This window comes from Tupaia chinensis, unplaced genomic scaffold, assembly GCF_000334495.1.
Source record: "Tupaia chinensis unplaced genomic scaffold, TupChi_1.0 Scaffold149502_1, whole genome shotgun sequence".
Lineage (NCBI taxonomy): Eukaryota > Metazoa > Chordata > Mammalia > Scandentia > Tupaiidae > Tupaia > Tupaia belangeri.
Genome location: NW_006209346.1, coordinates 208,680 through 220,801, shown reverse-complemented (window position 1 = coordinate 220,801; position 12,122 = coordinate 208,680). Strand labels below are relative to the sequence as shown.

Here is a 12,122-nt window from a genome sequence, read left to right as displayed (position 1 = left end):
CAGACCAAATTAAACCTGTGCAGTTGAAAGAGGGTGGGACATTTAATGACCCTTCCTTTAAAATTGTGGAAACCCATTCCAATGGGTTTTTTTTAATCTTATTTTTATTTGGATATTCCCATGCCCAAATCCAACATTTGTGTCTGCTTCCCCAGCAGAGAGGGACACTAGGGGTTACCATACTCTGTGTGAGAGCCCTGTATAATACTGGAAGTCATTATCATATTATCCTCAAGCCTCTCTATGTCCTTACTGGATAATTCCACATCTGTTATTCTTTCCTTATGTATTGTATTTTCCAAACTTCAAGTACTTTTTATGGCTCCTCTCTGACCCTCTCCAAGTTCTCCATGCAGCTCTAATATTATGTTGCCAGACTGGACACAGTATCTAGGAAAGGCCTGACCAGTTAGAGTGGAATGGGAGGGTTACTTCATTAATGCTCCTGTGATTATCCATAATGAAAACATTAGAAGGAAAAAGATTGTTTTAGTGGTGAACTCACTTGTGTTGATGAGAAACTGATTGGAGACTCCAGGATGATCCACGTCATGGATGGCAGCTGCAAAAATGGCAGCCAGAATTTCCAAATCTGTGAAGACAGCCTGTGGAACAAAATGAAAGCATTTAACTCCATATCGAATTTGTCTCTCTTGGTTATTCAGTTTCACTTTCAGGGACTCCATTTCATTCTTGTTGGAAGAGGGGTTGTTGCGCATGTCAACATACTAATTTAATTAAACGTAGATTCTGTTTATCATCATAAAGTGTCTGATGTGAAAGAAATGGTGGCTGGAGCTCATTCCCACATCAAAAATGCAGGCTGAGGCTTGGAAAGGCATTGGCATGATGCCCATGGTGTGTGTAAACACCTGATGTTTGTTTTTAGATTCAGTGGTATGGCAGCAAGGTGCTTATGTAACACAAGCACATACAAGTCAAGGAAGCAAGTTAGACTGGCACTGTTCTGAGATACAACTACCTTCATATGCATTCAGGTTGAGTAAAACCTTAGAGCAAAAACAGAGTAAATTCCAGATTTATAAGATATGCAATACATGATTTCCCAAAGTTAAATATATACTGCAGTCACAAACTTTTATACATTCATTAATTAGTTCATTAAATACCTGTTCACTAGTTGTTTATTGTGGGCAAGATTTGAGAACATCCCTAAGAAATGAAACTTAATGTCATGAAGTCATCTTTGTACCTTGCCTATGCACAATGTTTTAAACCTCATATTTATTAAAGATAGTAATATGCTGCTGCTGGTTCTAGAATTAAAATTTCTTCACTCATCTTCTGATTACCTAAATCTTCTGGATCTCTAAATGTCAGACATTTTGAACTGTTCTTTCTCTAAAAGTTTGTGACACTCATGGCCAATTCTGGCTATTATTGATATCCTATCAGTAACAGTGGATTGCTGATAAACAGTATTACTTCACACTGTGATACTTATACAGGGCATAAAAATAATACTGTTTCTTTATTTTAGAGTAATCAAACATTAGTTTGACCTCGTTTTCCTAGGTTTTCGTAGATTTCTCTTCTTTTTTTATTTTTATTTTTTTACGAGAGATTTTTGCTGTAAGGCATGTGCACTTGTCTGAGAGAGACGGACAGAAAAGCAGAAAGCGAGAATCACCCTTCAGGGTAGACTGCCACACCACAATCTCTTCTTCTCCATTCTCTTCTCAAGATCTTGGACGTGCACACACACACATGGCTGGTGTGTGTTTTAAGCCACCAGGTCCAGGACTTAAACCATGGTCAACTACATTGGGGTCCAGCAACATAACCATTATGCCATCTTCTGGTCCCAGATTTCTCTTAAAAAAATAGGAAACTTGGGGCCAGCAGGTGGTATGGTGGGTAAGGTATTGGTATCCCACATGGTTGACCATAGTTTGAGTCCTAGACCTGGTGGCTTGCTTTCTTGCTCCTCACTACTCCCACCTCCTGTCTCTCTCTGATGAGCACATATGCTCTATAACAAATTTAAAATAATAATAAAGAAACTATAATAAATAAGTAATTTTAAAAATTAAGTCTATTAAAAAATGGAACCCAAGCAATAGAGTTGGAGTTGGTTTAATGTTCAACTTCCAAACTGAGTCTGCAAAGATAGGGCTGGATCGGCTTGACCAGTCCTTTCTTGAATCAGGACAGCAATTCTGGAAGCACCTGCCCACCATTTTCTATTTGTCAAGTAAGAGCATGTCTGGCTGGGCACATCACTGGTTATATTGCTATTTACAGATGCATTAATCTGTGAGAAGGAGCCACCACCACCACCTTAGATCTCTCACAAGATGGAGCACTACTCCTCCTTGCTTTAGAATTAATTCCTCTGTTCCAGATTTTCTTACTCTTTCTTCAACCCATAGAACCATATTTATAAGTTCTTAGGAGAATAAATCCATAGATGCTTATTCCTAATAGGAACTATATCGGACATTTTACATTTCTGAGATATCCCCCTATGTTGCCTGGGATGGTGTTGGGCAGTTCAGATCAGTACATGCAGATTAAGGATATACTGTATACCAGGCATGATTGAGATATGAGGGGATTTTCAGAAAGTTCATGAAAAATGGAATTAAAGTTCATGAAAAATTAAGATATAGGTTATTTAATTTCTTTTTTTTTTGAAATCTATGTATAGTTTTTTCATAGTATGCATTTTTCCATGAACTTTTCAGAGACCTCTTGTATACTGGGTCCCTTACTAGGAATACAGTGATGAACAAGGTGAGGTCTCTGTCCTGAAGATACTGTTAATCACTTGATAATGAAATAATTTCCAATTGTCAGAATGTAAAGAGAAGATTATTCCAACATTAGAAAGCAAAACAAGTAGAAATGTCATCCATTTCTACAAATAACCCAGTTAGTGGATGCTGTACACGATAAAGTACTAGTTCAAGGGTGGAGGGTCATCCCATTACATTATTTGTGTAAATATATTGCACATCATATGCAACTTTTAAGAGGATGGGCAAGCATGTGAAACAAATCCTAACTACTCACATCTAATGCTGGTGTAGAAAGGAGAACATGGGTTGACTGGGCTACATCGGCAGCATGTAGGCTGTTATGGTATGCCACGTCAGAATGGTAATGGTCTTCTAAAGTCATCATGTAGGTTACAAATGTGTCAGATGAAATTTTGAATGTCTTCAGGAGGTCTCTTTCCTATGTAGTAAAATGGATTAGAACATAAGTCAGTGGATGTCTAAAAATGGAGAAAGGTTAAATCAGAAAAGTAAACTGGAATGGAAAAAAAAAGTCATGAAGAGCCATTCAGTTGAATAACCTGCTTACTCACCTGGAATATAGCATACATGATGCATGTTAGGGGCCTATTGTGTGAATATCCAGCCACATTGAAGATGTTAAGGCCCCATTTATTCAGGTCTTCCAGCTCCTGCAATCAAAATTAGAATTAGATTTTAGAACAGATTTGTTACCACACCATATCCTTATTTCCTTTTTGGCCAATAGCTGCCTGAGTCTTTAGAGTATCTATTTAGAGAGCACTAGTGGCATGAAAATTTGAAAGTGGAACGGTCTGTGAGGTTGGGTACACTTGTAAAGATAGTTACAAGTTTCTGTGCAGTTTTTTGTTTGTTCGTTTGTTTTCAGAAAATGGAGAGTGTGCTTCTATTTATATATTGAGTTGACTATGGCTATTTGCTGTGTCCATCCTCAACCAATGCTGCTTCAAAGGTAATCACAAGTGATAGGTATCACTCCAGTCTCATTCCCCTGTCTCTTGACTCACTATTCACGGGCCCATTAATAAAAGCTAGACAATAGTGTCAGGGGAAACCCCTAAGCCCTTTGGTTCTTATCACTAAGAGCTAGGTCAAGGAGACCCAGTTGCCAGAATGTGCACAAGTCGACCCCAATTTAATGTGAGAGGTCATGAAGAATGCTAATTATGAATTAGATCCTAGGGCTCCTAAACCACAGATAAACCTGGAGGAAACATCACTCAAGCCTGTATTGTTGGATTAGTCCAAGATTATCTGATTCAAGGAATAATTTACTCCCTTCTTAACAACTGCCCAGAGTAAGGGATCCAGGCTCTCCCTAGAGGCTTGGCCCAATGTTTAATGAACTTTCCTCTAATAGTAGATTTTAGGAGACATCACTAAACGTTCATTTGCTCACAGCAAGTTCATCTTCAATTTTCACAAGGCTGAGGACCTCCGCAGTCACTTGGCATAATTTCCAAGATGCAGGAATTCTTTCTATACCTTCCTCCATTACTGGGATTTAGGCTCTAGAGCTAGTGCCATCAATTTCTCTTGGTTTCTTCTTCAGTGCTGCCAGTCAGTGATTTTCCCATTGGCCCTTGGCCTACAGTTTTTGAAACATTATCTGGGATAATTCAGACCTGCTTACTAATTTTCTCTTGGACTTTCCAAGAATCTCTTCTGAAGGATTCTCCATTTTTGAGAAACTCCATTAGTGAACCCAACTCAGGATAAAAAAAAGAGTCCTTTGATATGGAAGAAGGATCTTTAATCAGGTGTCTCAGTAATGGACAAAGATGTCACATCAGCCTCATTATCATAAAATTTAATAGTAAGGCAGAAGAAGGGTTCCTCACTATTTCCTAAAAGGTAAATGGGCATTCATCTGCTGCAAAGCAGAGAGTTCCACCCACACAAACCCGGCCCACACTCACCTTGGCCAGGTGATCTTCATTTTCTGTGTTGACTCCAAAGCGTGAGATACTTGTGTTGTTTAAACTTGAACTGTGCATCAGTTTTTTCACTCCGCTTATTTGTGTCATGAGCTGTTGCTTCTTCTTTTTCTCCCTGTCTTTCTGAGTGGGAGATGGGATCTCCACATCATTCTGCTTGTCTATGACAGACAAAAGAATATGTATTTTAGCGCATGTGTGCCAATGAAAATCCACTGCAGCAACTCTAACCATCAATACTGGGCTTGGATTCTTAAATGAACTCTTCTACCATTATTTCACTGGAACTTATGGATAATTCCATGAAGCAAGTAAGGAAAATAGGATCTATTACTCCATGTTATTCCTAAGCAAACGAAGGCCTGGAGGAGCTAAGTAACTAGACTAAAAAGTGGCAGAGATAGGACTCAAGCCCAAATCCTTTGTCTTTGGTGTAATTTAAGAGAATTACACTAATTTTCAAGATGGAGCATCAATATATAGGCTTTCTAAATTCATGCTATTTTTATAGTATGTATTGCATAATAAAAAGTGAGTTCATCCACCAAACCCAAGTTAATAAAAAGAAGCTTTATGTTCACCTCATTTAATTATATATTTAGTTTTTTAATTTAGAAAATCCATGTGACTATAGCTGGGTTCAGTTTAAATAAAGAGTATATATGTTAGAAAAGTAAGTGGTTCATAATCTTTAAATAATTATTTTAAAGTCTTGGTTTATTAACATTTGAAGTTTAGAGGAAGACTATAATTTTAGTTTTATTTCACACCTTGTGTCTATTAATTCTATTAAATAATAACAAGGCCTCTTTTGTAATAAGTATTTTACTTATTAACATATTTATAATCATCTTATTAAGCTTATTAAATATTTATTATCATCTCATTTGATACTTTTAAGGATTCTGTTACAACACAGTAACAGCAAAACTACATCAGTGACAAAGATCTACCTGTTTTTAGAACTATTTTCCTGTACACTGTGTTATTAAAAAGATCAGCAATCAGATATTCTATTTTATTTCCCAGGAGGATACATTCTGAATACTTCCAAAAACACGTATTAACTCTTGCAGGCCACAGGGGTGCCTATAGGTACACAGAGACAATAACTCATTAAACTGCATCATCACTTACTTCATTGAACTAAATGACATCCTGTAGCTGAAAGAGTTAATGCGGCTTTTAAAAGTGCCTACACTGATCTCTGCCAGTTATGGTGAAAATTAGTACAAAGGCAACTTTTCCATTTGAAAGTAACATGCCTCCAGATGGCATTCTGGGATCTAGACAATTTGCTTTCAGATGATGGCATAGTCACGTGTTCTCCCCAGAGACCTCTGCCTGCTCACAGGCCCCTGTGGACACTTGATCAAAGCAAAGCAAGCCCAGCGAGACAATGCCAGCTTCATGGGCACATCACCACCTGGCTGTATGGCTGGAGCAAGGGTATTCTTGACCCCTGGCATTGTATTGTCTCCAGGTACACACGAAGGCCTAGGACTTGCTTAGAGAGGAATTTTAGTGGTCATTTCGATGAGTTCAGGAGTTTCCAATCTAGTTTAGCATTAGAAGCACCCAGGAAACTTCTCAAAAATACAGATTTATGAGTTCCACCCAGCCCTACTGAATCAGTATTTTTTAAAAGATTCCTGAGTGACTTGGCTGATCAGAGCCAGGTTTGGGAACCAATAACGATCCCACACTGTCATTTTTCAGATGAAGTCAGCAACTTGCTCAAGCTCAAAGGGCAATTTATTTAACAGATATTTATTTTGCAATTACTTTGTTCCAGGCACAGTGATTTAATACCATAGAACCCAGGCCTTGAGGTTCCTGTTAAAAATGTCTTTCTGGCTGTGCAATTTCTGGCATAAAAACGATATATTATATTACTTTTGAAATTACTTTTATCCCTGTCACTTTACTCTTAATAATTACTACTTTTTACTAAAATGAAAGGCCGCAAGAGCCTTTCCCAACCATCATTCTTCACATCTAGTTAAAGAGGCTGTTAGAGTCTCCCTAGCTACTGCCGATACAGCCACATCTAGTGGGACAGTAGCCTTCCCCTTTGTCTAATTAAAGATTCGCTGCAACCGTGAGTAATTGAGCTGAACCACTTCTGTGTCTGGAACATCGCAATAGAGAAGACTATTATTCACAGAGAGTGCCGATTTGACATTAATGGGTGTTTCCCAAGGCAAGCATTGGAACAACTGGTAGGTTTCCCTACTCTGAGTTTCCTCTGTTAAATGCTTAGCCAGCACAGTGTGGAAAGAACCTGAAACACACTCAGGGGGAAAAAAAAATCATGATAAATAATATCAGAATATACTGGAGAAACTGTTGGCCAGTATGAAACAAAACAAAAACAGCTATCAAAAATAATGAGCTCATCCAAACTCTGTTAGTGGCATACTTTGAGGTGCTTTTCTTGCGAGATCACAAAATTTAATTATGCAATATTTCTAAACGCTTTTTCTTGCATCTTGAAAAATTTAACTAGAGGAAATGATAAGTAGAGAATTTTAAAAAGATCATTTTTCTCTGTAAACAATATTGACTAAATTATAATACAGTATCTAAGAACCTAGCTAAATGTATGCTTCCTCCATCTAGGCCCTGCTTTATTTCCTCTGAAGTGAGATGCTTCTATTTCCTCTTGCACCAGCAACCTGGAGCCCATTATCACACATCAACATCAATCAGTGCCTTGGTTGGTAAACAGTCTATTGTCTGCCTCTCTGCCTGACCACCTGCGTTCCATCTTTGAAGATGGGAAAGACAAATTTCACAGATTACAGGAATAAGGAATTTCCTTCCCTCTTGGAGGACATTTTATCACTCAATGATTGTTAATGAGACGTCCTTCTTGAATTTTAACCTAAACTGCTTAGGTCTTCTCATTCTGTGCTCCCTGAAATGGCTGTCCTGTTCTGACAAGGGCCTTTTACATTACTGGGAACTTAATAAATATTTTATTTTAGGCCCAATGACCCTTATTCTTAAGGACTGTTTTTCTCTCCAAAATAACATACATTTAACTTAAATGCTCTTAAATGTGATTTTCTTCTATTGGGTCATGGGAGAGTCGTGTTGTATTTTTCTATGCAAAAATGTACCATGACTTTTCAGACGACCCAATATATATTCTGAATTCCTAACCTTCTCTCTTAGTTAAGGAGTAATAGGATATTTAGGTCTAGAAGTCAAGAGGGCCAAGTCCTAGTTCTGGCTCAGGAACAGCAGACAAGCAACCTGGGTCACATTACTTTATCCCTCTGGGCCTCAGTTTCCTCTCCTGTAAAGAGAGAGAATTGGGTTATGAGGCCATTAACATCTCATGAGGTTTATGAGAAAGTTTCTGAGGAAGGCCTTACAGTCCTCCAGAAATACTCATTGTGCTCACAGATAGGATTAAGAGTTCCATGTTCTGCATTCACAGTTTAGAAACAAGCTTTGTTCCTTTGTCTTTAAAGATTGTCAAAATGGAGGCCAAGAGGTGGCATAGCAGTTAAGGCACTGGACTCCCACATGACCAACCATGGTTCGAGTCCCAGGTATGGAGACTTGAAACTCATGCCAGGTGCATATGCATACATACATTACCAAAATCCTGAGAGAAGACTAGAAGAGAAGGGATTATGGCATGGCCATCCCCACTGGGGAGTGACTTCTCACTTTCTTTCTCTGTCTCTCTGCATGCACCCTATAGCAAAAATCTTTCTTTCTTTCTTTCTTTTTTTTTTTGAAGAGGTTTTTGCTATAGGGCTCGTGTGCTCGCCAGACAGACAGAGAGAGACATAGAGACAGAAAGCGAGAAATCACCCCCCAGGGGGGATGGTCACGCCGCAATCCCTTCTCCTCCATTCTCCTCTTGGGACCTTGGGTACGCATGCATATGCGCCCGGTGTGAGTTTTAAGCCACCGGGTCTGGGACGTGAACCGCAGTCAACTACGTGGGAGTACAGCGACATAGCCATTACGCTAACTGCTGGTTCCTGCAAAAATCTTTCTTAAAACAATTGTCTAATTATAAACCTACAGTCTATCACAGAGAAACCTAAGCTGTCAAATATGTCTTAGTAAAACTGATAAATTCAATCCATGTTGGTCATAAAATGTTAGAGTTGAAAGAGATTGGAGATGCCATTTATTCCAGTGCTCCCATTTTACAGATAAAGCAACTGATGCATCTTTTGTTTACATGATACTCCCCCTCCTCCCCTATTTTCTCAAGAATATTTAAAATTCTAACCTGTCTAGTCTGTTTGATGGCGTTTACCATGTACACACATATATACACATACACACACACCCTCATACATACTAATGCTAAGAATCTACATGTTCCTGATGCTAAGAATCTGTAAGGATCGAGATTCTAATAACCTTCTTCGGCAATTTGTTCTTCTTTAAAAAGTAATTATTTTATTTTATTTATTATTATAATTATTTTCTTCTTTCTTTCACCAGAACGACAGAGAGAGAGAGAGAGAGTAAGCCATCAGGTCTGGGACTTGAACAGTTGTTGGCTTAGAGTGGCTTAACCACCATGCTACCTGATGGTTCCAACAATTTGTTATTGATAATTTAATTTTTCAAATAATGAAATGCCAAATGTTTAGTTTTCCCAAAAGATGTGTCTAAATAGAATACTCAAGAAAGAGTTAACATTTGCCTGTTCTTGAGATAAAAATTGAAAGATTGAGAGCTCATCTTTATTTTCTTATCAGCTCTCTTTCTTGACAACCAGTGATGCTAAGAAAAAGATTAATTAGCATACTAAGATACTCTGTTCTCCTTAAAGCAGGTATTATAAAAGCTACAAGCAAAGAGGACTGCTCTAGTCCATTCTTAAGATGATTAAGGGCTCAGGGACTTTATGAAGCTTTAACCCTAATATTGAGATTCTCTTTGGGGAAGACAGATACGCCCTGGTATTTTATTTTATTTTATTTTATTTTGAGAGGTTTTCACTATAGGGCATGTGCGCTCACCAGAAAGACAGAGAGAGACAGAGAGATAGAAAGCGAGAAATCACCCCCCAGGGAGGATGGCCACACCGCAATCCCTTCTCCTCCATTGTCCTCTCAGGATCTTGGGCACACACGCACACGTGCCTGGCGTGAGTTTAAGCCACTGGTTCTAGGACTTGAACCGCGGTAGACTACATGGGAGTCCAGCGACAATTTGTTATTGATAATTTAATTTTTCAAATAATGAAATGCCAAATGTTTAGTTTTCCCAAAAGATGTGTCTAAATAGAATACTCAAGAAAGAGTTAACATTTGCCTGTTCTTGAGATAAAAATTGAAAGATTGAGAGCTCATCTTTATTTTCTTATCAGCTCTCTTTCTTGACAACCAGTGATGCTAAGAAAAAGATTAATTAGCATACTAAGATACTCTGTTCTCCTTAAAGCAGGTATTATAAAAGCTACAAGCAAAGAGGACTGCTCTAGTCCATTCTTAAGATGATTAAGGGCTCAGGGACTTTATGAAGCTTTAACCCTAATATTGAGATTCTCTTTGGGGAAGACAGATACGCCCTGGTATTTTATTTTATTTTATTTTATTTTGAGAGGTTTTCACTATAGGGCATGTGCGCTCACCAGAAAGACAGAGAGAGACAGAGAGATAGAAAGCGAGAAATCACCCCCCAGGGAGGATGGCCACACCGCAATCCCTTCTCCTCCATTGTCCTCTCAGGATCTTGGGCACACACGCACACGTGCCTGGCGTGAGTTTAAGCCACTGGTTCTAGGACTTGAACCGCGGTAGACTACATGGGAGTCCAGCGACATAGCCATTACGCTAGTTGCTGGTCCCAAGCCCTGGTATTTTAGAATGCAATGTTTATGAAGACAAAAATGGGTTCTTGCACTTATTAATTTAATTCTTACCTCCCCTGACCTGTAAAATATCCCTAAAACAACTTCCAGCTTATAAAAAATAATTGAGGGTTACACAGAACAGGGTATATCTGAAATAGTCAATGGAAAATGCCTGTCTCCAAAGAGGAAAGGAAAGAAGAATAGAAAAGGATCCATATGTAATGTTTTCTGTTCAGTTAGATTCTAGTCACCTCTGGGAGCAAGAATGTATGAGAAATTCTTTGCCTTTGTTCTCTGAAAAAGGTTGTTGCAACTGGTGCTGAAAAAAAACCCAGGTGCTGCAAACAGCCATACACTAGAAGCAGTTAGAAAGATAGTCATTCAGTGTGTAGGTGACGATTGGCTGCAGAGTAATGCAGTGAGCTTTATATCAGGCTGCTCAAAGAGAAAGCTCATTGATCAGGGATAGCAGGAATAGCTTTGGTGTTAGAGAAAATAGAATTGATTTCTAAAACCAAAGCCAGAAGGTGTATGCTTTTCTGTAAGGCATCAAGGCTTAATGATTGAATGATACATAGTTATGCCAAAAAGAAAAGAGGGTGGAATTCAGCCATAAGAATGAGTTATTTTCCTGGAAGATAGGGTTTTATTAAAAAAGCATAATTCAGTAGAAATCGAAGACCAGCAGGATCAGAATCTGAATGCTACGTATTCACTGCGAAATACAGATTTTCAGATTCTATAGGCCTTTTAAAGTTGAAATCATCCACATAGGCTCATCACACAATAGAATTGCCTTCAAGTCTGAGATCAGAAATTCCTAATACTCAAACAAGATACATGACAGTGGTTGAGGATGATTCATGCAGAACTTTTTGTTTGGTCAGTGTCTTGTGTCAAACACTGGCAAGGTAACAACAGAAGGCAATATATATCTCTGAGATACAAACATCTCTGCCCACCTATCTTTAAGAAACAACTTAGCAAAACAATGGCCAAATTATTTCCAAAGCTTATTCTCATGAACCAAAGCACTGTAGAATTATTTCTGAACATATGCTTTACAAAACTTCTTACAGGAAGCTTTTTACTCAAAACCCAGTTATTGGAAATATTTCCAGAATAGCATGTCAGGGGAGCCAGTGGAGCTGTCTCTAGGGTTTGGATGATTAGACCTTGCCTGCTACTTCAGAGGTCTTGGCAGAGATTTAAATGGAGGGTGAGCCAGGGGTGACCTGAGGTCCATATAGATTTAGTCAGCCCATAATCACCTTCTGTTGTTGATGCATATTTCCATTTTTTCTTTGCAATATCTTGCTGCTTATTTCCCCCCTTTGTATTTTGAATGGATTTATTTTTCTATCACTTAACCCTATTTCAAATTCATATGGGGATGTCCTTGATAGGTTGCAAAAATTAATGCTGAAAAGCCTCAGTTATGGGACAGGTTAACGTCTTACCTAAGAACGTGTTTGAAATGTACTCAGACACCTGGTTCCCTGACCGGCTCATTTCCGAGAGGTGTGTCAGTTCCCGGTTCAGCCTTCTTTTGAACTGTTATGA

The 12,122-nt window shown here is 38.5% G+C and overlaps 1 protein-coding gene across 3 annotated transcripts in view; it reads right to left on the bottom strand.

Annotated features, from left to right (window-relative positions):
* Window positions 1-12,122, bottom strand: part of PDE4B (phosphodiesterase 4B) — a 216,286-nt gene that overhangs the window by 8,135 nt on the left and 196,029 nt on the right. For all 3 annotated transcript variants that reach the window (XM_006171376.3, XM_027769431.1, XM_006171373.3), the window contains 5 exons: window positions 12,020-12,113; window positions 4,703-4,881; window positions 3,335-3,433; window positions 3,037-3,201; window positions 506-605 (listed from right to left, as the gene is read on the bottom strand). In XM_006171376.3, the coding sequence (XP_006171438.1) occupies window positions 506-605; window positions 3,037-3,201; window positions 3,335-3,433; window positions 4,703-4,881; window positions 12,020-12,113 (637 nt within the window). The remainder of the gene's footprint in view (window positions 1-505; window positions 606-3,036; window positions 3,202-3,334; window positions 3,434-4,702; window positions 4,882-12,019; window positions 12,114-12,122) is intronic.